This window comes from Mastomys coucha, unplaced genomic scaffold, assembly GCF_008632895.1.
Source record: "Mastomys coucha isolate ucsf_1 unplaced genomic scaffold, UCSF_Mcou_1 pScaffold23, whole genome shotgun sequence".
Lineage (NCBI taxonomy): Eukaryota > Metazoa > Chordata > Mammalia > Rodentia > Muridae > Mastomys > Mastomys coucha.
Genome location: NW_022196906.1, coordinates 4,502,100 through 4,527,848, shown reverse-complemented (window position 1 = coordinate 4,527,848; position 25,749 = coordinate 4,502,100). Strand labels below are relative to the sequence as shown.

Sequence of the window (25,749 nt, the reverse complement as noted above, 5' to 3'; positions counted from 1 at the left end):
TTTACCATTGTAGATCATGGGGTAGCTGGGTTGGTATTTACCATTGTAGATCATGGGGTAGCTGGGTTAGTATTTACCATTGTAGATTATGGGGTAGCTGGGTTGGTATTTACCTTTTTCCTCTGGGAGTGTGCAGAGTACCTTCCAGTGGCAGGAACAGTAGAAGTAGAAGGAAAGATTCTACATAAGAACTAGTTTGATGTCTCTGTGTTTCATGACTTATGTAGGTGTTTTCTACAACAAAGGAGCATGCCCATCAGGTTATAGAAAGTAACCAATAAGCCTCGGAATAGCCTGGGTTGCTTTGGGGGTTCCATAGGGTCCCTTTGACTAACACCTCTGTTAGATGTAACTTATTTCTAGTGTTGGGAGTTTCATTTAGTGATGAGAGATGCCTAGTTTGGAATGATGTCTAGTCTGAGGTGTCCCACAGCCAATATTTGATTAACAAATCAGTAAAAAACTAAAATCTAGAAATCTCTTAACTCAAGAAGTTTGCATAGATCAATAGGATTAAGTGCATATCTCTCATGTTCTGCTTTACAGTGTATGCTGCCATCTCTCTATATTCTTTTACAGGTTTGAGTAAAATTAATCCATTAAGTTGATGTAGAAAAACAAAGCATTATCTCTTTAACTTTCAACTTTCATGTTAGATATCACAGTACTGAATATCAAGCACACCTCAGAATAGAAAGGGAGTGAAGGCAGCGCATCAGGAACTCTATGACCTCTTCCCACAGCCACACACCAGAGCTGTGCTCTGAATAGAAGATATTAAATTATTTGTAGATCAAATATGTATGGCCTTGGATCCAAGGACTATTTAGCAAAGCCTTTGCTGTTTGAACTTTGTCTGCCAGTTAAATGATCTGTATTATTCAACAGCTGTTGAAATTTTGTGTGTTTTCAGAGATCATCTATAGCTGGGTCTTCAATGAGTTCCCTTCCTTCGTGGCAGAGGACAGCCGGCGGTTCATATCCCAAGAGACAGGCAACCTCTATATTTCTAAAGTGCAAACATCAGATGTTGGCAGCTACATTTGTCTGGTGAAAAATGCTGTGACAAATGCTCGTGTTCTCAGTCCTCCAACCCCGCTCACGCTGCGAAATGATGGTGAGTTACGGTTTTAAATGATAAGCAATTCACATGCAAAAATCAAGATGTATCATTGCTGCTTTTCTAAGCACTTGACCTAATACAAATCAACTAAAAGGCATCTACCCTTCTTATAAATGCTACTCTTTAATCTGAGTTTGTGTATGCTGCAGAATAAAAATGTTAACATGAGTGATAGGAAATAGCCCAGTTGATAAAATGTTTGCTGTGCTATGATTCATGACATCGATTCAAGTCCTAAGGACCTATGCATAAAGCCAGGCATAGATTGTTTGTAATCCCAACTTCAGGATGCAGCAACAAGAAAATCTCTGGAGCATGCTAGCCAGAATATAGGTATAGACTTGTTGAGGAAGACACATGATGTCAACTTCTGGCTTCCATACATGCATCACACACACCCTCCCCACCACACATGCACTACTAGCACGCATGCACACACACACACATGCACATATACACATGCACAAATATACACATGTATGCACATACACAGACATGGGTACAATGGTATTATGGGAAATGCATGATTCACAGAGAATAAATACTGATCACTATGCTACTTAATTAATTATTATAATGAAAACTGGAAAGGAGTGTCATGTGAGCTCTACTGTTCTCTCTTTCATCCTTAGGGTCTGTCTGTAGCATATGTGTATTAGCTGCATGAGTTCTATGGGCTCAGTTTTTATTGCATTTGTAGCTCATCTGGCTTCAAATTGAGTATTAAGCTTTTAATACTTCATTGTACAATTATAATTGTTATTACTTTTCCAATAATAGGAATAGTTGTAACTTTAACTATTCAGTGCAGCTCAGGCAGGTGTAATGATGCTATAATTATAGGAATTGCCATCTATCCACAAGATCTTCACACTTAAACACTTCATTTGTATTTATAGACATTTACAGTTAGATATTGTATTAAAAAAGTCAAGTACTCTATTGTAGTTGATATATAATATGTAGATTGCTCTGCCGAGCAACAAAAATTATCTGTGAAGGCATTATTAAGAAGTGAACTAGAGAATGAGAATTCTGATTGATTTTAAAGTATTAAAAAGAATATTTTAAGACTTTTTAGAGTTCTTCTATATTGCTTTTTTCCACAAGACAGTCTCGTGTAGCTAAAGCTAGCTCTAAAGTTCTGTCCTCTTGCTCCCATCTCCCAAGTGTTTTCAGTATCTACAACAACACCCACTTTTAAATTCTTTTTAAAAAATGACCTATTGTTTGTGGTGATTTGAATGACATTGATCCCTGTAGGATCATATATTTGCACGCTTGTTCACCAGGGAGTGGAACTGTTCTTAAAGTTTATGAAAATTGGGAGGTGTGGACTTATTGGAAGAGAAGTGTCACTGTGGGTGAGCTTTGAGGTTTCAAAACCCGAAGTCTGGTTTCTTTTATAAGTCTTGCTGTGGCCATGCATCAATTCACAGCAAGACTTATAAAAGACACTTGACTAAGACACTTATGGAATATATTGTTAGAATTAGGTTCTACTGTAAGAATTTGCTTATCAATGTACATATGTGTATCACATATAACTTATATATAAATTATTAAATATATAGTAATTCAAAATTAAGGAAGTCAACATATGTGTATACACACACACACATATGCAGTGTATAATAGTAATAACTCTACAAGGTAGATTACCAACAAAATATCCCCCATACTCATAAGAAACCCAATATTGTACATTTGATAAATTTAACCACAGGTCACATATATAATGTCACAGATGCATAGGTAAAAAGTAAGAACAAAACTAAAAATTCAGTAAGAAGATACTTGATGTTGACTTTAACAGTTGTGACTATGTTATTTATAATAGCCAGAAACTGGAAACAACCCAGATGTCCCTCAACAGAGGAGTGGATACAGAAATTGTGGTACATCTACACAATGGAGTACTACTCAGCTATTAAAAACAATAAATTTATGAAATTTTTAGGGAAATGGATGGATCTGGAGAATATCATCCTGAGTGAGGTAACACAATCACAAAAGAACACACATGGTATGCACTCTCTGATAAGTGGTTATCAGCCCGGAATTTTGGAATACAGGAAGAACAACCCACAAACCACAAGAAACTCAAGGAAAAGGAAAACTAAAATGTGGACATTTCATTCCTTCTTAAAAGGGGGAACAAAATCCCCATGGAAGGAGTTGCAGAGACTAACTATGGAGCAGAGACTGAAGGAAGGACAATCCAGAGACTGCTCCATCTGGGAATCCTTCCCATATTCAATCATCAAATCCAGACACTATTGTGGATGCCATCAAGTGCTGGCTGACAGGAGCCTGATATAGCTGTCTCCTGAGAGGCTCTGACAGTACATGACTAATACAGAAGTAAAGGCTCATAGCCATCCATTGAACTGAGTACAGAGTCCACAATGAGGGAGTTAGAGAAAAGACCAAAGGAGCTGAAGGGTTTGCAGCCCCTTAGGATGAACAACAATATAAACTAACTAGTACTTTCAGAGCTCCTAGAGACTCAACCACCAACCAAGGAGTACACATGGTAGAACTGATTGCTCTGGCAGCATGTGTATAGTAGAGGATTGCAAAGTCGGTCATCAATGGGAGGAGAGGCCCTTGGCCCTGTGAAAGTTCTGTGCCCCAGTGTAGGGAAATGCCAGGGCCAATAAGTGGGAGAGGGTGGGGTGGCAAGCAGGGGAAGAGGGGAGGCAACAGGGGTTTGTTCTTATTTTTTGTTTTTTGTTGTTTGGAGGGGAAACTGGGAAAGGAGAAATCACATGGCATATAAATAAAGAAAATATCTAATTAAAAAAAACAATTGTGGCCATGTTTTCTATATTTCCGAGTAACTAACTCTGAAAGCTAAAAATCAGATATTTAAGAATTATTATTATAGCAATATTGAATCACTGAGTGTCATGTAAATTAAGATAATTAAGATGATTTGAGATATGTATCCTAAATATGTTCCTTTTAAAAACAAAATTTACTGCTAGGGATTAGAACCTGGTAGTGAGAATACCCACGGGTGCACAGCTGAAGACAATGAGTTCCTCTCCCCAAGAATCCATCAGTAGCCAATAGTTCAACAGACAGTAGAGCTGCATGACCCCTCCCTGATCCATGATTGATGGTTGACAGCTCAGTTAAGAAACCACAACTCCTATGTGATCATAATTGAACTACTGTGTTGTACCTAGAACATAGCCTTTAGCGAGCCTCCTCCTCATCTTCTGGCACTTACATTCTTTCACCCTCTTCCTGAGCAATCCACAAGTCTCTAAGTCAGTGGTCTAAGTGTCCTGAGCAAGTAACCATCACTTATTATTCTCATCACCATACGCAGCGGTGAGTGTACACACTGCAATTCACTGTGAAGGGATGCAGCTCTGATTAGGGCTGAGAGTTACATTTGTCTGTAGCAATTAGCCAGCCATGCCAGTTTAGATAGTAGCAATTAGACAGCTGTGTCAATTTAAATTAAAAACAGTAGTAAGTTTTCCTCTAGGGAGACTTACTACTCAACAACAAGATTCTGACTGGGTTGACAGCCCCAGGCATGAGTTCATGCTGTGGAGCACACTTCAAACCCAAGCAGAGACTACTTTGTTACCCCCACAATTGTCATGCTGCCATTTCACCAATGGACATTTTTCCTGCCCTACTGGTATTATTGTTCTTTGGGTTGAAAATTAGATAAGATCACTGATGCCTTCCACTCCCCCATAAGCTGAATGTTCTCATGGCTTTTGTTAAATTCAATGTGACACACACGTACATAGACACCCACAAAGACATGAATACAAGATAAAAGCTTGTAGAAAGGATTGTTGTAGATATTGGAGAGAGGTGATAGAGAAAGTAGGTGAGTATAACATCAACATAGTATATACATTTATGAAACTGCCAATGAGCAAACTTAAAGTTATAAAAACATAACTGTAAAAACAATAAAAAAAAAAAACAAGAGTTAAAACCAAGGTGGAAGATAACCTTGCAATGTTTCTTAAATTTCTGCTTTACAAAAGCAACTTCTAGTTTGAATACTAATGCTCAGATATCAAGATAACATTACAATATGAAAAAAAGAAACTACTGTTACAGTGAAAAAGAACACACAGGTAAATAAGAAAAATATGACATTCAAATCAAGCCCTGGAGGATCAAAATTGCTTAAGAGAATTTTAAAAAATTGAAACAAAAATAATCAAGAGAACACAAGGAGATACCAAAACAAAGAGTTGAAGTGTAGAGTGAGGAAGCCAGGGAGTGAGGAATCTAGGGCGAGGTTTCAGTAATATGTGGTCACAGACCTGTAGTACACAGAGCAATGCTGGCTACATTATCTGGTTATATATCACCTCTTTCCCTCAGAGACCTTACAGAAGGAAAACTATTATCTTTGAGAAATCCAAAAGAGGGCAGTAATACCACAACCAATCAGCCATATTGATACAGTTCTGGCCTATAAAGAAAACATCAAGCTAGATTAAAGGTAAATAAAACACTAAAATGAAGAATAGGGGGATGAAAAGGATTACAAAAAGTGCTAAAAACCATGTGTCCCCAAAAGTCTAGAAAACAAACAAACAAACAAACAAACAAAGCATTGTAGTCAATATTACCAGTCAGATTGTATTATGATTTAGGACCTGAAGCTGGCAAGGTGGTGATGACTTGCCTCTGTTGAAGCAGAGGACAGAGGTTCTTTACACAGCACTGATGGTAAGTGGTCCAGGACTCTCTATAACTCTACTGCTAGGCAATCCAATATCCTCTTTGGTCCTCTAAAGATATCAGGCACACATGTGGAACATACACAATGTATCCAGGCACACACAAATTTATATAACATAAAAATTTTAAAAATATATATCTTTAAGAAATGGAACTAAGGATAAGGTTGAGGATATATTTATTGAATAGCTTTGCAGAATAATTCCAGGAACCATTCACAGTCTCTAAACACGAAGCCTTTGAGTAACATGGAACTCAATTCTTTCACATGAATGGTGGGCGCATAGTAAGCAACCTTCTTCTTCTCGTATTTATGTATTTACTGGATGAGATCTTTACCCTCATTTGAGAACATACCTTCAGTATCCAAACTCCTCACTGGGTTTGCAACACACCTCGCAGGCAACCAGGTCTTCCAGGAAACCAATGGAGAAGTCTATGCCAGCACTCAAGCTTCTAAAACACCGTTTAAATAAAGTGAAAAGTTAACAATTCTTATTAAGACTTGCACAAGTTATCCAATGATTACAATTTAATAGCAAGAGGATGTGAAAATAGAAACAAATTATTAAAAATTATTGCAATTCAAGGCTCTGTTGTCATGATTTGATTATTCTTTACTATTTGATAATTGAAACGCATTTTTGCATAAAAGATATATACCTGAATGTTTGCCCTCATGCATTTCAAATACTAAATGCATACACTGAAAATAAAAATAGAGTAAGATCATGGATGAATTCATTGATGACACCACTGTCAGCTGCAATTCCCACTGGGTTTCCATCCTCTCAGGGCAGAGGCAAGCCTTTAAACCTCTCAGGGCAGAGGCAGCGTTTATATTCAGAATTTTTGCAAGCTTGGCAAACACCTCTGTGGGGGTTTGAATATAAAAATTATATTTAAGCTGCTGTGTCCATAGTGTTACCTATAAAAGTCATTTTAAGAACATTGAAATTTTACACTTTTCTGAAAAAAAAAAAACAGTTTCTAAAAATAATAAAGGATGTGTGGGTAGGCAGAAGTTTTTCCTTTCGAGGTCTAGTAAATTTTTACCTAATAAACTCTTGGTTAGAAAATGCATGTGTTAGCTTGAGTTTGAAAACAAAATTTGAACTGATATTTGGGTGTAGGTATTATATCTGAGGGCAGAAGCGAGAGGCGGGTGTAGTACAGGATAGAATCGGGAAAATGGTATTGCATTATAAAGATAAGTATGTCTACAGAAAGGCAGAATTGGCCCACTATAACCAGAACCATAAAGAATGAGCTCCAAATGGTAATCATAGAGCACACTAAGAGCGTCCCAGAATGGGAGTCTTGAAGGATGTACTGCTGGTTTTCTATCTCCACTTCCTAAGAGTGACTATGCACTTTTGCCCTGTGAACACTGGCTCTGAAGTTGCAAGCTCAGGAAACTAATCAAAGCTTTCATGTCCAGTTTATGTGGACAGTGAACCTACTAGGATCAGATATTACATTGGGCACTGAATATAGAAAAAGGAGCAAAAATACATAGCAGTTGTCCTTGTATGGAAAAGGGAGATGTAGCCTCACTACCAGCACACATTTTACATGCATCCTAGCCTCTGCCTCATCACCCAACATCCTGATGAGGCCTGTCTCATACATCACTAAATTGAACACACAAATGTGTCTATTAAAATTGTTATGAGTGATCAGGTTTTCAATATGGCACACAGGATAATGAATCAAATGTTTGTCCTCTACATAGCAGATGCCTAGATTCCTGTTCAAACTACATTTCTCTCTGTCCAGTTTTCATTCTGCCATCTCTCTCTCTCAAACACTTCTGCCTCTGTCAATTCCTGGCATTCATGTGTCTGTTTTCCATGGTCATGTTGCACATTGTATGTTCTCACAGAATTCCCACTCTTATTAGGAAGCCTTGATTTACACTGTGTTTTCAACCTCCGTGTTTACTGCATGAGAGACGTAATTTTCCAAAACCATTGAATGAGATAGACAGTTAGTGATTAAGAGCATGTGCTATTCTTGAAAGTCACCTGAATTGAGTTGTCTACATTTACACTAGGAGCCTCACAATTCATAATTCAATACAAGATCTGTATCTCTCCTCTGGCTGCCTGGGGCACCTAAACTCAGGAGCCACAGATACATACACACACACACACACACACACACACACACACACTTATACACACACAACGTGAAAGAACACACACAGAGCATACATACACACACTTCATATTTTTAATCTTGAAAACCATTGAGGTGTTAATGCAAAAGATAAAAACATTTGGGTAAGTATTAACTAAAAGAAATGTGTTGCTGTTATAGTGATATAAAATATCCACATCCATTTCAAGGGATATCTAGGGTCATTGAGTTTTGAAAATGACTTTGGTTCTCTGGGAAGATATGGAAAGCTATATTTCTTCCCCAAGTCCATTATGTCTAAGAACAGAATCCTCACTTCCTAGTCAAACAGAGTCTTCCTTTTTAATACCTACATGCTTGCTACAGCCTCCTGCAGTGTTCAAATCCAGTACACACAAAGAAAAGTTGAAAAGAAGAAAAAGAACATTGATGGCAAGAAGGGAAGGGAGAGTGGACAGAGGAAAGGGGAGGACAGAGGAGAGGAGAGAGGAGGGGAGAGGAGAGTACAGAAGAGAGGGGAAGACAGAGGGGAAGGAAAGACAGAGGAGAGGGGAGGACAGAGGAGAGGGGAAGCAGAGAGGGGAGACAGAAGAAAGGGGAGAACAGAGGAGAGGGGAAGGGAGGAGAGGACAGGACAGGATGGGTAAACTATGTTTTGGCCCCTATGCATCTCTGGAGTAAGATAGCACAATAGAATTAAAATGCCCATGTTAGTGAGGAGAGAAGAAAAGAGAGTGTGGATTTGGAATGCATGTAGAGAAATTGGCTTATATTAGAGGATTCATCAGTTTCCACACTGGAACAAATTAGAAAGTCGGCAATATAAATACACTGTTTCTTGTTGGGGAAACTGGTGGCTTTGTTTATTTAGTTTTATTGCTAATGAACCAAAGAAAAAGTTAATGGTTGAAAGCATATGCATGGACATGTTTACTTTTTAGAGCAAGCTGTTTGTCAACAAGGAAATTATGTACAGAATTAGCTAATTACATAATCCAAGAATCAACGCCATCAGTTCTCTGCTGAGTACAGAAGAACAGTAGAGCCTGAAATCTGTATTTGTTGACATCACAGTTGGCCCTCAAGAAGGACAGAATAGGACTTTGGCACTGTTGGTGTTGGTTTGCATTGTTCAGAACATTTCCCTGTATGATTAAGGATTTTAAATGGAAACATTCCATTGAAATATATTGATGAGCCTTCCTCTATCATGAGTATCCTAAGAGGGCAGGAAGGTTTGTGAGGATGAAAAGGTAACATTTTGTTAGATAGTGGGCATTGGGATATAACAAAATCACTTTGACTTCCTAAGCATTACACATTAGAGAGAGAGTCTCCCCCTCCCCTCCTCCTCTTCTCTCCCTTCCTCTCCCCTCCTCTCCTCTCACCACCCCCTCTCTTCCTCTCCCCTGCCCTCCTCCTCTCTCTTTCTTCTTTTTGTTCCTTGAATATCTAATGTCCTCTACTAAATCCAAGGGACATTTTCCATTCCCTGTTCTTTGCTGAGAACACTACTTTAAAGATAAGATGCAAGGGAATGTGAGAAGTCCTAACAAGAACATTTCTGTCTGGCTACACACATCTTAGCCATGAAGCCAAACAATATAGAAGCTTTATGTCAGTCCCCACAGTAATGTATGAACTTTTCCTTCACTAATATTTTATTTATTCTCCTATTGCTTATCTCAAAACTGTATCATCCCAATATGAAGCAAATTAAATGAAAATATCAGGAAGTCACTGGATAGTTTTTGAATGGAAGGAATGCTGCATTTGCGCAGATGTTCTTGGCAATTAGTCATTCTAACAAATCAATTTTCTCAAACAGTCTTAAAAATAATTCAAACTTCTAATCATAGAGATAAAATTTATTATAAAAAATCAATATACAACATCTTATTAACTCTCAGCATTTCCCAGAAACTTTGAAGAATTACTTATTAAGTGCTTACAAGTGAGATAAATTTACCAAATATATATGTACTGTATGCCTTTTCCCTGATTTTGATGAAAGTCATTCATTATAATTCAAGAAATAATTCTGAAACATTGTGAATCATTTATAATGATATAATAATACTGAATATATACATAAGTTTTAGCAGATGTGCTCTCTCTCTTCCTCTCTCCCTCCCTTCCTTCCCCTCTCTCTCTCTTTCTCTCTCTCTCTCTCTCTCTCTCTCTCTCTCTCTCTCTCTCACACACACACACACACACACACACACACACACAAGCTTGCCTAGAACTCACTTTATAACTTAAGTTGGTCCTATGTCACTCATTCTGTCCCAGCTTCTGGAATTCTCTGTGTGAGTAGAAATCCTTAGGCTTAGATCATTCTTAGCCCTGAATGTGGAATGAATGCTGGGAGAAGGAGATGGCAAATATACCAGTTAAGCTTTCCCACGTGCTTTTCCATTTTGAGATTTCTTTTTTTATTTTATTTTTTATTGGATATTTTATTTATTTACATTTAAAGAGTTATCCCCTTTCTGGATTTCACCCCAGAAGCCCCCTATCCTGTCCTTCTCATGCTCCCATGAGAGTGTACCCCCACACATACACCCACTCCTGCCTCCCTGCCCTCACATTCCCCTACACTGGGGCATTGACCCTTCATGGGACCAAGGCCCTCTCCTCCCACTGATGCCCAACAAGGCCATCTATACATATGTGGCTAGAGCCTCGGGTCCCTCCATGTGTACTCCTTGGTTTGGTGGTTTAGACCCTGGAGCTCTGGTTGGTTGATACTGTTGTTCTTCCTATGGAGGTGCAAATCCCTTCAGCTATTTCAGTGCTTTAACTTCTCCATTGGGGACCCCAAGCTTAGTCCAATGGCTGGCTGCAAGCATACACCTCTGTATTTGTCAGGTTCTGGCAGAGCTTCTCAGGAGACAGCTATATTAGGCTCTTGTCAGCATGTACTTCTTGGCATCCACAATAGAGATTTCTTAAGGGTCACCATGCACAATCTCTGCTGCACTCCCTCTTCCTAGTTAATGCCCTCCTATCTGGCACTCATATTTAGCAAGCCACTCACTGTATTCTCAAAACCAATAAAACAACACTTAGTCAAAAGTGTCAGTATTCTCTCAGCTTTCCTCCCCCTTAGCCTTGTGCCAGGTCATGTCTAAAGAAGAAAATATTCCTGACTTGCCAGACAGCATGTTCTCCTATATAGGTGTGTCTGCACCTTTCACTCTTTCCTCTAAGCTTCCTTCTTGTGCATTGCTTAGAATCCTCCATTGTCTAAATCACAAGTGTACAAGGTTTGGCTAGCTGTGTAAGGTCCATTTCTGCAAACTCATTTTCATCTTTCCCTCTCTCTACTTCTACATACATCAGCACAGCACCCCATACCCTAATCAGTGGCCTTCTTACTATCCCTACCTGAACTCATTCTCAAAGGCATTGCCACATTTAATATAAAATACACAGGAAAAAAATCACAGATGAGATACCAAGAAACTAGCTATACCCTGCATTTTTGACCGACCACCAAGAAAGTGTATTCTTGAGAATGACATCACACCTGAACTCAAAAATTGAGTAGCTCTGAATCATTTTAACTAATGTGGGTCTGATTTACTGCCTACTTTGTGTTGGGTTTGAGACTTAACCTATCTAAACCTCAATGTGTTCTCCTGAACGAGGGGTTAACATTTATTATCTTCTGCAGAAGGAACTGTGAATATTAAGTGCATTACTATAAACAAAGCTCCTAGAGCGTAGCAGGTACATAATAGGCTGGAGGAAATGTTAGCAGTTTACATGGAATCCCTCGGCCTTTTGTTAGCAGGGATTTGGTCATAGTAGTCATAAGCCACCCTTCTGGAGTGTTGCTGTTTCAGGTGTTCTGCTGTTCATATTGTTTGTTGTGCAAATTTAGATTCATCTGTGGAGAACCAATATTTCCACATTTGGGAATGGAGTGGTCAGCCAGCAGCACTCATGGATGGGGACTGTGGATTAGCATCTTCACTTACTTCCATTCGAAAGTGCTCCCCAGCTCTCAGGTTCTTCTCCCTCATGTTCTCCCCACATTATGATGATCTGCAAACTTCTAGCCCTGTCTTCAGATATTTGAATGATTTACCTACGATCATTTAGCCATCATATAGGTGCTATAAATAGGAATAAAATCTACCCTGTAACAAGCAGTCTGGTTTTTATTATAAAAGCATCCTCTTACACATTAAGCTTCATCTCCCTTATACTTAATATTATCCACATCAGCCTATGATGCAGGTGTATAAAGTATAGACCCATAGATTCCATCCAGAGAGTCAAACACCTCCTGAATACTGGGAAAGTCATTAAACCTTCCTGTGAGCAAGCTTTGCAAAGTAGTCAACAACAACCAGCTTAATCTATAAGACTACTCTCTTTGCTACTCTCTTTATAGCTTCCTTTGTCCAAACAATTTCAAGAACTATCACAAAAGGTACCTCTAAAATTCATACTTTGTCATTTATTTAATTTTAAAGAGCATTATTAATTTTAAGGAGATTCACCTAAAGTCTACATGAAATATATGTTTATTATATCTAACTACATGTTATTGAGGTCAGGAACTAGTGTAAATCATCTAGGGGCGGTTATAAAAAACGGAAAATATGAGGCCCCATATGAGATTTACCCAATCAGAGTTGCTAAAGCATTTTTAAACATCAACATCTTTTTTTATTGATTTAAGTTTTATTGCATTGTGATGAGAAAAGATACAAAATTTCAATTTATCTGAATTTGTTAACATTTAAAAATATATTTTAATTAAATAGAATTACATCATATTCTTCTTTCCCTTTTGTACAGTCCTCCAAGAGACCTCCTTTCAATACCTACAGTAACTTTCATTTTTTTTTAATTTTGTCATATTCTTTAAAATTTATAAAATATTTTAACAATAAAAATGAGTATTATAAAAATTGTTTGATATAAAGCAGGAATCAATTGAACAGTCTTATGTAGATACTGTCTATAGCAATAATGAAAATACTCACATTTTCTCAATATAAATATGAAATAACTCCAAACATATTAATTGCATATTTTAAAGTAATACATCACTACTAGTTTTTTAAATGAACATAAATTGATAAAGACTTTTTGTTTGTTTGTTTGTTTGTCTTGTTTTTAGTAGAGCTTAAAATCTTAGCTCTTATTGTGGTACAAGACCAAAATAAGAACAATTTTTAGACATTGGGGTTCATTGTAATAAGGCTGTATTTCAATGACCCTCACATCACCAAAGGATTTTACCTCCACCATAGTTAAGCTAAGAGTTAACAGTTCTGCTGCACCAAGGAATGAATTGTAGGCACAATATTTGGATACAGATTTACTGCTATAGTCAAAGCTATTTGACTTGAAAGATTGTTTTCATTCTTAGTCCACAGAGAACAAGTTACATTCATTTAAGAAATGGTGTGTATTAAGATGGTCTATCCATGAAATCATTCACCAACTGTTTCAATGAACAATGGATCTGCTTGGAGGGTGGCAAAGACATTAAGTGAGGGTAAGAATCTGGTTCATTGGCTGTAATGATTTTGAAAAGCATTCATCTCAGAGAAGGAGTAACTTTTAAAGTCCTCTTTTCAAACTTGATACAATAGTTACAAACATCAAGCAAAGCATTCAGTCTCATTCTTTGCTGTTCTCTTACAAGCCACCTCCCAAGTTAGTAGTCTATATTTCTTTTGGCTGTATAAATACTTTTGAAATATGTAAGCTGTTCTGAAAGCCACAGTATAGTGTAAAAATATCAAATAAACAATCCTATTAATAGAGTGGCTGAGATAGGAGAAGCATGATTTCAAGACCATTATGTGGCACACAGCAAGACACTGTCATGTACAAACAAGCAGAAAGTATATATGGATTGTACAATATAGGACCAATTTCTCAAATTACCAAATTAGAGAGAACACTAGATTACAGCAAACAAATTTCTAATTCCTCATATTTTTGGATTTCAGTCAATTAGGATATGTTGGTAATATTAATTTCATATTAAGATATTAAGAAAAACTAATTGTAACTTCCTGTTATTTTTGTTGTTAGAGGTGGAATTAGGTTTGTGTAGGTTTGTTGAAGGTTACTTTTAAGATCTGAGTCTTGCTTTTCTGGTGTGATGGTGTGTGCAGGACTTTCTATGGTGGGAGAATTCGGTTCTGATGATGCCAAGTAACCTTGGTTTCTGTTGCTTATGTTCTTATGCTTGCCTATCACCATCTGGTTATCTCTAGTGTTACCTGCCCTAGTTAAATCTGACTGGGGCCTGTCTTTCCTGTGACCCTGGTTGTGTCAGAACTCCTTAGAGTCAAGCTGTCTCTGGGATCCTGGGATCTTGGGATCCTGGGATCCTCGGTCCATTAGAGCACCTGGGAATGGAGCTTCCTCTGGGTGTTTGGAACTGGTTGCCAAATTTACACCCAAGGTCTGCTCAGAGCATGGACCCAGACAGACTGCAAGCAACCCATGCCACTGAGCTGGAGGAGTTCCTGCGTGCCTGGATCCCACTGATCCTGGTTACTCCTGGTATTGGGACAGATGTTGTGTCCTCCTCACCTCTGATCCTCTGATCCTGGGGATGTTAGAGCACTTGGGAGTGGAGCTTCCTCTGGGTATTGTCAGACTAGCTGTGGAGCTTGTGCTCATGGTCTGCTCAGGGCACTGGCCCAAACAGACTGGAAGAAACCTATGCCAAGGGACTGGTGGAGTTCCTGTGTACCTGGGTCCCACTGGTCCCAGTTACTCTTGGTGTTGGGACAGATGTTGTGTCCTCCTCACCGCTGATCCTCTGATCCTTGGCATGTTAGAGTGCCAGTGTGTTTCCATCAAAATCTTTTAATAATCTAGAATCTTTTAAAGTATACGCATCATTCATTTACAAGCCCCCTTCTGTAGAGATATAGGGGTTTTATTTGCTTCCTTCTTTTATCAAGGAATATCAGAATTTATTTCAAATCAAAAGTACTAGGGATGGTTACTTTGAAGGTTTTCTCTTCTCCCAGGTGGACAAGTACTTACAGGTTGGTAGTGGGGGTCACCAGACTCTCCCAGGAGAACCTTTACCTGGCAGAAGAAACAATCATCACTAGTGTCTCCAGACTCTGAAGTTTGTGTGACACAGGAAGTTCACCAAAACAAAAGGCAGTAATTAGTGGAACCTTCAGCACCCACCCAAATGGATCATTAATTTGTGTTACTTCTCTGGAGAGATACCTGGGAAAGGATTAAAAAGGGAAGATATTTGAAGATCTGAATACAATGCTGAACTCAGTCCATAAATCTACAAAGAGTGATGAATTCAGCACTGGAGAGAGAGTTCAGCAGTTATTGATGCTTACCTAGCTGTAGAGGATCAGAGGTAACTTCTTGGCACCCAGGTTGGGTGGTTCACAACCTCTTACAACTTCATTCCAGGGGATGAGATACCCTCTTCTGGCCTCTGAAGATATCTGCACCAATGGACTCAGACACATGCACACATGTATAACTAGAATAAGTCTGGCAACAATGAAATATATAATGAGTCAGTTAATACTTTATATGTTTGTATTTTTATGTTATGTGTATCTTTAAAGTTTGAATTCTTTTTTTTCTCCCAGATAGTGTTTCTGAATTTAAAAGAAATATCACCATGGGTAGGATCTTGCTGAAAACTTAGATGCCTGGATATTTTTCTGAGGCAGGCTAGAGTAGAAAGGACAGGTGTTTGTAATGTACATCACAGAAAAAGGTTTTGTTCAGTATGGTGAGATGATAGTTGACATTTTATTTTATCTCAGTGAGGTGTTTAAAAATAGCCTTAAGACACTATATGAGCCAGGCCATAGTGTCACATGCCTTTAATCCTAGCACTTAGGAGGCAGAGGCAGGCAGATTTCTGAGGTTGAGGCCAGCCTGGTCTACAGAGTGAGTTCCAGGACAGCCAGGGCTACATAGAGAAACCATATCTTGAAAAACAAAAACAAACAAAAAAATCCACAAAAACAACAACAAAAAAAGACACTTAAAAAAAGACACTTATATGAATCACTTAAAATCATTGTCTCCAATTTTCTCTCTTAGAATTACTCTCACAATTCATCCCAGTCAATTTGCTTAAAATTGAGTAATTTATGTGGTATGTTTTAAGGTTTTCTCCATCCAGAAAGAACAATGGAATTGATTTTGTGTTAAAAACCAGTTCTTAGATACTGAGCATTTTAAATGTACTTCCAGAAAACAATCTGTAATATTTAGGATAGTTTGCCCCACAGTTTACCATGATGAGATAGTTTATATACTTACCACAGAATGAAAAGACTAATTTTCTTTAAAAATATACTGTGACTCATATATTAAAATGAGTATTGTATTCTTCAAAGTGTACAATCTGGGTGGTAACTGATTTAGGACAATATATTTTGCCGTTATTCAGTTTGTTTTAAAACTCATTGATTTATCTTCATGCTTGATAATCTTTGTCATTTAGTAGTGTAGACAAAAATCAGTGAGGAAAATGGAAGCCTGGAGACTAACTAAATCCTTCTGACACTTAAGTTTTCACAAATCTTCTATGACTGACATTTTGCACATGAGATAGATAGAAACATGCCATTTCTCATGTGTGGTGTTGTATGAAGAGAGGTGGATGGATGCCATTCTCATTGTGTTATTATATATGGGAGAGATGAATGGATGGCATTTTCATGTGTGCTGTTATGTGTAGGAGAGGTGGATGCCTGCCATTTCTCATGTATGTTATTTTATGTAAGAGAGGTAGATGCATGCCATCGTCAAGTGTGTTATTATATGTAAGAAAGGTGGATGTGTGCCATTCTCATACAGGTGCCTGTGGAGGCTAGAGGTCAACTTCAGAGCCTGTCCTTCAGTAGATTTCTACCTAGATCTTTGAGTTGAAACCTTTCAAGTTGAAGCACTGAAGGCACCATTCAGCTAGGCCAGCCGCCTCACAGCTCCAGCTATTCTTCTGACTCTGCCTCCACGGCACTGGAATCAGTTGTGTTTTCACACAGGTGCTTTCTGTAGGTTCTAGGGATCAAATGCAGATCAGCATGGTTTTAAGACGAGCACTTTAAATACAGAACATTTTCCCCAAGACAATCAAATAGCATTGTGAATGCTATACATCTATGCACACACACACACACACACACACACGCACGCACACATACGTACACACAGAAACAGACATTCACACACACAGACACACAAACATACATACAAATACTCATATACACATATACACATTCACACACACATACATATACCACACGCATATAATACATACATGCCTACATACAGATGCACACATATATAACACATTAATATGCATTCATATAAACACAAAAATGTACACGCTCAAGAAAACATATGCACAAACACCACACAGAGATACACACAAACACACAATGAACATAATTTTTATAGTCTGCAATTATGGGGGGCAGAGGGTACTTTTACCTCTTCTTGTCTCACTACAGTGTCATTTTACTCTTTGCTTTTACTGTTCAGTTGTCAACAAGCTCCAGACCTATGTCTATGTGTGACAATCAGTGACAAATCTGGGATAAAGACTGTGTCCTAAGTCTTCTGCTTTGTCTATCCCATCCTCTGAAGCAGGTGTGAGAGCAGTATCACATCTGGGTGTCAGATTTATTTCTATGTTAGTCCCTGGGATCCATTTCTTTGTATTTTTGATGGTTCATATATATGCAGGTGTGTGCAAGTATGGATGTATGACAGGTACAGATGTTCACAGATAAACATGTAGAGGGCAAAGGCTAACCTTGGATCTTTCTCTACTACTTCCCACCTTACTTATTTTTCAGACCTGATTTCCCACTGAACCTATTTGGTACACCAGCTGGATAGCAAGGTCTCAAGATCCGCATGTGTCATTCACCCCTGTACAGCACTGGCATTATAAAGAGAAAGTGCTTAACTTAGAGTTTCCTACTTTGGCAGCAACCTTTTTACCCACTGAAACATCTCCCCTGTCCATCTGGCATGAGATATGCAAGATGGACTTCCCAAAGATTCTGGCTAAGAGACTCAGTATGTGCTTCTTCTTAATTGTCTTGGAATACATGCTACAAGTATGTTCTTCTAAATTTATCAAAAAAACATGAATCTATACAACCTGTAAAATAAGACAAAGTATAAGAATTAACCCACATAAGGAAAACCAGGTTATCCTGATCCTTGAGAATGGTATGATTCATCTTTAGAGAATGTGAGGTTGCCTCTCCTCAGTGTGTTAATTATCTGTCAGAATATCTATCAAGAGAATATGGAGTCTAATTTCCTTTATAATTAGTAAGGTCTACTTAATATGACATGCTCCTTCTTCACATGTAGGCTGCCTTGTAAAATGTAGTACTTAAAAATTAACTATGAAAGAAAAAGAATGAAGAATATATGGGTTCTTAATGAGTATTTTTATCACTTGCTGGTTTAATAAATAATGAGTGTTGACATGAAGAGATATTTAGCAGTCTCAAAATGATGATCAAAAATGTGTAGTGTGGATTGTACAGATGGATGACTGGTCCATGTTTCATAAAGAGCTGCCTTCCCCTTTACTGGCCACTGCCTCAGGCCCTTCTCAGTTTGCTTCTGTCTACATGAAGCCATAATCTCAAAAAGCTTTCAGAGAATCAGAAATTCAGAGTTAAAGAAAGGAAAATAGCAAGGGAAAAATAGTGGGGATAATTTAGAGATTGTAAACTCTGAAATAGGCCCTCTGGCTATCTTAGTAGAATGCAAGAGTACTGATGTCTACAAACCTTTCCCTGCCTGTAACATAACGCAGCACTCATGCTAAAAGCCCAATGCATAAATAATCAATACAATGAATGAGCATTTTGTTTTTACAGGAGAGATTCCTTCAAGAGAATCAGAGATCAATAATTTTCACTTTAGTGAGCTAGTGATTAGTTTGTCACAAGTATTACTGAGACACTCTGAGGGAAAAGGAACTAGGTTGATACAGGAAGAAATGTAGAAGTGTAAAGATGACCAGAGGAGATGTCCTAATGGAGCACTATTTAAAGTTGTATGTTGTGTGGATTGAGAGCAACCTTCACTGGGTTCTTGTCCCACTTCTGGGTCATTGGAAGCTATGTTTCCCATTCTTTATAAATACTGGTATTTTGATTCTTTCAACTCTCTATATGAAGTTGACGTAAAACTAAAGATAATAAGCATAAAGAACTTTGGATCTGTCATCTTTTATTTCACGGAGCAACTTTAACAATTGCATATGAGCAAACTCTCAACTGGCTTGTGGGCAGAGAGAAAACACAAATAAAAATGATGGTCTAGATTAAGGAAGCCATGTTGCATGTGTAAATGGTTAATATAACCAGGAATTCTATGCTGTGTGTATAGGGAGGGAAGATCTGAACTCTGGGCTTTTAGAAAATTTGCACAAGTAGGCTGGGTTTTAAAGGGGGAGTGGAAATAAAACAAGGAGTTGATTGATTGCCCTTATTTGAGCAGAATTCCAGAAGGAGGTAAAAGCATGTGCAAAGGCCCCACGGAAGATAGTGCAGAGAGAAAAGTGGAACATGCAAAATAAAGACAAAGAAAATAATAATACCTCCTTCCATACCATATCTGTCTGAGCCTAATTTCATCAGAGGCTAGCATCATGTCTGTGAAAGACACTTGAATCTGACTTGAGCATTTAATAATCACCTGCTTTCATCAGGAAAATTTTCAACTTCCTTGAATTAATTTCCTCAGAGATAAGATAAGTATGTTCAGAGCCCTTCAGTGAGGTTCTGATGAATAGAGGGTATATCTAAAGGATTTAGCATGAAACAGAAGCCTCATGAAATGTCAGTGTTATTTCCATTATTAAGTCACCTTTTATTATACCACAATGATTGGTACATGACCTCAAATGTTACAGAAGTGTTGTGATTGTATTGTAGATTTTAATGGACTTCTGTAACTTCAGAGATCTTAGAAAAAGCTAACTGACAAATTAGGGAGGTGTAGCTTATAACCTTCAACATCATTCATAAATCCAAATGCCAACCACTTAAAAAATGGAAGAAATAAGGTTCTCTAGATTATATTTGAATTTGTCATCGAATCCCTTACATTGTTAAACCTTGATTTACTAAGCCAACTTAAGCCTGTAAAGCCAACAGATTTGCAAACTACAAATTTCAACACTGGGATAGGGCAGTGTAGAACTTAAGTAAACAGAAGCTTTTTAGATTTATGAAGTCAATATTCAAAGCTAAAGTATATTGGCAGTAAATACATATAATACCTACCCCTAGAACATGAGCCTCTTCTGAAGCCAGCTTGGTACTTAACAGAACCAGGACTTTGTATACAGGGGAAACACACGTCCTTTCTGCCTCTTCTCCATTAGTCCTTGTCTCATTACCCTCATTTTTGTGCTGCTCTCCCTATCCCCATTCCTTTTTCACTGTGTTGGCAATAAACTGAACACACACTTTTTTACATAAAATAAATATGTGAGCAGAGGGCATGGATGCGTATGCATGTACATGTGCATGTGTGCGTGTGTGTGTGTGTGTATGTGTGTGTGTGTGTGTGTGTGTGTCAATGTGTGTTTAAGGGTAAATTTGTGGCCAGAGAATAGCCTTTGGTATTGATCTTCAGGCTCTGCCATCTACTTTTGAGACACAACCCATCATTGTGCTGAATCCTGTCAAACAGGCTAGAGCAGCTGGCCAGCCCCAACTATCTACCTGGCTTTCGTTCCTGGCACTGGGATACATGCGTAGACCATCGTGTCACCCATCTTATGTGGGTTCTTAGGCCCAAACTCAGGTTCTCATGCTTGTAGTCCAAGGGTTTTATTGATGGCATTGTCCATTCAGGCACCCAGACTCGTGTATTTTAAAGTCTAATAAATATGAGGTCCTAGCACCTATTGTTTCTTGCTACAGTTACATTTGATAATTTTCTTCTATGGTTCAAATATTTTGCCCATATTTTGGCTTAATTCTGCCCAATATGTTTAACAATGGATAACATAGAAACTGATGGATTTAGTCCAATTGGTATATCTTGCCAAGTCAGAATTGGATGTTTTGTGAAATGGAAGACGGGTAAAAACCACAGAAGAGTGAAATTAACTCATTAGATATACATCCAAACAGGATCTCCGTGTCTCTGAGTAAACAACTCACATAATTTTCCTTGATGGATAAAAATTAAACAGAAAATGGTAGACTAATAGGTTAATCTATTTTTAAATATTATTCCTTTCCATAAAACTATATCTATACATAATTCAAAACTGGTCAATTCACAAAACTCTTCTAAGTATTTTCAAATGTATAAGACTGACTGTTGGGGGAAATGCTAGAAATTTTATGGTATCTTTCTAGTCCTAAATAATGCGGACTCCACTAATTCCTTTAAAGGATTCATCATCATAGTGGGCTATTGTTATTTTCAGTAATGATCTCCCTTACAGAGTATATGTTTCATTGTAGAAACAGCATGTCAAATGATAAAACATTAAGCAGTCAATGGCGAGGTAGAGAAGAAACATGCAAGTCATAGATTCTGAGACAGGTTGAGAGATGGAGCATTCCTGTGGGGTGAACACTCTGGAGTTAATAGTGAAACTAACAGTCCCAGCCTTGCTGATGGTATTTAGATAGATAGGTTGGCATATCAATACATCAAATATATTAATCAGGAGAAACAGACTGACCAGAACAGATAGACTTATGATGCTCACGTGAAAACTAAAGTTGAAGGACTCACTTCATAAGAAATCTGTAAGGCTTTAAATGACTGAATAAACAACAATAATTCCATCAGTAAACCCATGAGACATCACTGAGTTTTCAAGAAAGGAAAATAAATGAGGCAAATACAATTCCAAAGATTGATGTGGGTTCATAGTATACAATGGACTGGGAAGAGGAGGTAGCAGAGAGCAGATGCCAATCACACCAGCAACTGAGACAAAGGCAGTGAAAGCAGGAACTACATTATGCCCTTGGGAATAAAAAGACAGATGTGTCTTTTTAGACACAAGAAACACTATCAAAGTGAAAAAACTACTTTCAGAACAAATTATCAATGACCAAAAATTTTAATTAAAAAATAAAATTAAGTATTCAGTGGCAGAAAGCTACAGACTGTGATCTACACAAGGGTACATGGAGTGCCATATAAGCAAAGAGAACATAATATATTTATTTATATTCAAGGATTTCAGTTGGAAAGAAAAATAAATTTTGTCTCACTTCTAGAAAAGACAAAGTAACCAGGATAAAAGGCATACAAACATCATTAAAATGCAATGAGATAGGCAATAAAATAATTGTTTGACCTGCCTGTTTTTAAAACAAAGGAGAATGAAGTTTGGTCTTCAGAACAGTAAATAAAATTTCAATCTGATTTTGAAAGCTAAATGGAATAGTTCACATGTAGAAAAAGTAACTAAAACATAGGAGCACAGGGTTGGAAAATTAGTTTAGAAAGTGGAGAATTTGGCATAGAACTCAGTGTGAGACCTGTGAAGCACCACCAAGCCAAAGTGACCAAAGAGGTAATTTTCAAGGAAGGGTCCTGTGACTAAAACAAGACTTCTGGTTTAACACAAATCTATTGTGTTAATATCATATTTATGTATGTCCTGGTGTCAAGTTATAAAAGCAAATGTAGGCTTAATACAATATGGCAGTGGTTCTCAGCCTGTGGTTCCCAACACCTTTGGGGACTAAATAATCTTTTCATGGGCTTGCATATTGGAGATCCTTCATATTATGATTCATAACAGTAGAAAACTGCAGTTATGTAGTAGCAATAAAAACTCACTACAACATGAGGAACTGTATTACAGGGTCACAGAAGTAGGAACATAGAGAACCACTGCAATAAGGTCTGTGGCTTCTGAGGGATGCATATCATCTTATCTGTTCATGTTTACACTTTTGTGCTGGGACCTAGGCACAAGAATTATGATGTTTTAAATGTTACTTAGGGAAGATATATGATATCCTCTGTTAGATAAGTGTTCCCTTATTTGGTTCTGAATCCTAGACACATGTGGTAGCCCCTAGGTCCTGGCTAGAAAGTGCTTCTGAAAACGTCAGTGTGAGCTACAGAGGAATAGCGATGGCCTGGATGGGAAGACTGAAGGGGGTGAGGAGAAAGAGTTAGGGGAACAGTGGGTCTTTACCAACGGAAGAATGCTGAAGGAATAAGGGTGGAGTGGGTCGAAGGGACCCAGAAGACAGACTGCAACAGGACTGAGAGGAAATCTGAGAAGACCAGAAAAGTGGCAAGAAAGATCACCTTCCAGCCTAGCATAATCACTGGGATCCTGTGTAGAGAGGGCTGTTCTGTTCATCTGTGGGTAAAGGAATCAGGACATGATAGAAAAAAGGCTGAAGTAGCATTGAATTGTAACTTGGAAACAAATTTCTGATAAAGTCAGATTTGAAGAAGAACATGATTGTATACAAAACTGGAGAAAATCAAATTATGCATTCTGCTTTGCAAACAAGAACTCTTCTTGGAGAACAATATAGGAACATGAGAGGAAGTGGCTTGACGTCTAATAGAACTGTCAGTTTGAGTCCTGTGTCTCATTAAATAGTTCAGCAATGCTGAGGGCGTTACCTAAACTTTACAAGACTCATTTATCTCATTTCAAGTGGGAAAATCCTGCCTTCTGTGCTGTGTATTGCAATATTGAAATAGCAACCTCCTTGCATACACTGAGCAAAGTGTTGGGTTTCTAGCAGGTGTTCAGTTTCTTGGCATTGCATTGTCTTTTGTGCACATGAATTCCTGAGAGAAGGCTGCGATCATAGCATCAGCTCTGGAAACAATGTCCCTTTGTATACTATCATGCCTAAGTATACTCACTGAAACAAGTAGAGTTTGTAGAATAAGATTCACTGTGAGATGTTCCCTGAACAAACCAGAGCACAGTATACAAAAGACCTTATGTGTGAATATTAACATCATGAAAGTTGACGTTCTCAACCACCTGACTTGAGAAAAAATCCAAGCAGAAGAGAGTAAAAATAAACTTTTAACAATAGTTGAAAGTATGTTATTGGGCACATCCCCTCCTAATGTTGTATGTTGTATCTCAAGCAGCTGGTCAACTATGCTGGTGGAAGCAACTCCTCCAAATTAGTGAAAGGCTTTTGGCATTGCAGATTGCTGTGTGCATTTGAAGATAGCTCTGCATAAGGACATTTTCTGGAAGGAATGACTTATTGACAGATTAAAAATTCAGAAATAGAAATAAAATGACTGAAAACAGTGTTCTATGTACAGACCAAGGATAGATGTTCAAGAGACTTATTTTAGAAGCCACAGACATAGTCTGGAACATGCCATGGCTTTGGGTCTGTGGTGGAAGGCAGATGAGTCCATGAGGTTTCACAAGTAACCCCCACAGATGTTTCTATTATCTCTGCTATTTTTTATGCAGCTGTGCAGTGCAGCTGTAAATCTTCATTCTTTGTTGAGTGGCATAAATATGGCAGCATGTGATTAACTTGTATGTTATATTCAGTAAGTTCACCATAGCAGAAGACATTTTCCTTCTTCCTATAATCAGAGCATATTCCAGGAGACATAAAAGTCCTAAGGAAAAAAACATAGTCTAATTCATAGTAGGAAAGAATGAACTCTTAACATCTATAGTCAAATGCATGTGAGATTAGTAAATGCATGTTCTTTTGCTTGTTTGTGCTCAGTCTGATTTCTCTACTTTTATATAATTCAGGATCCCTGCCTAGGGAATGGAACCACTTACAGTGAACAATTCCCACATAAATTAACTGTATTATGATGATTTCCATAGGCCAACCAAATATATGCTATCATCTAGTGGGAGTCTCTCCCAGGTGTTTCTGGCTATGTCAAATTACAATTAAACCTAACCATTACTACTTCTTACCAGAAAATGAAACCAAATGACTACTGGTTATTAAAACAATATTTCTTAAATTACTCACATAACTTGATAGAGTCATTCCTAGCATCATTGTAGAAAAATCAGAAAGTATACTTCTAAATATTACTCATCCCCTAATAGGAACTTATTTTTGAAAATTTTCTGACAGCACCTGCATAGTCTTTGTAATAAATGAAACACCCACTACAAGCCACAGAGATGCTCTAACTTCTATGACTTAATTAAAATTTTATTTTCTACATTTCATCATTAAAATTCCACCACCCATATCTTCTAACTCCAACAGATAACTGTCTCAACCCAATGTAAATATTCTTACTATTTGTCTGTTCAGCATCTCTTCTTTCTCTCATCTCCCATTGTAGTCTACCTAAGCTTTACTAGCTACCCACTTCTTATCTATAAGTGTATGTATAACTTCAGTTTTCTATTGCATTAGAACTTAAATTATCTACTAAAATGCAAAGTACTTTAAAATAGGGTGAACCTATTATCTTGCTTTAGCAAGTTTTTATCACCCCCCCTTCTTGTATTTTGTCAGGATAATGTCTTAAATATGGTTACTTTAGAATCTTACCAAGAGGAGCTAGCCAGGCAGTGGTGGTACACGCCTTTAATCCCAGCACTTGGGATGCAGAGGCAGGCACATTTCTGAGTTCGAGGCCAACCTGGTCTACAGAGTGAGTTCCAAGACAGCAAGGACTACACAGAGAAACCCTGTCTTGAAAATAAAAACAAAACAAAAGAAGGAGGAGGAGGAGGAGTAGGGGGAGAAGGAGGAGGAGGAGGA

The 25,749-nt window shown here is 37.9% G+C and overlaps 1 protein-coding gene across 5 annotated transcripts in view; it reads left to right on the top strand.

Annotated features, from left to right (window-relative positions):
* Window positions 1-25,749, top strand: part of Cntn5 (contactin 5) — a 1,204,186-nt gene that overhangs the window by 847,563 nt on the left and 330,874 nt on the right. For all 5 annotated transcript variants that reach the window (XM_031346014.1, XM_031346011.1, XM_031346010.1 and 2 more), the window contains one exon: window positions 914-1,117. In XM_031346014.1, the coding sequence (XP_031201874.1) occupies window positions 914-1,117 (204 nt within the window). The remainder of the gene's footprint in view (window positions 1-913; window positions 1,118-25,749) is intronic.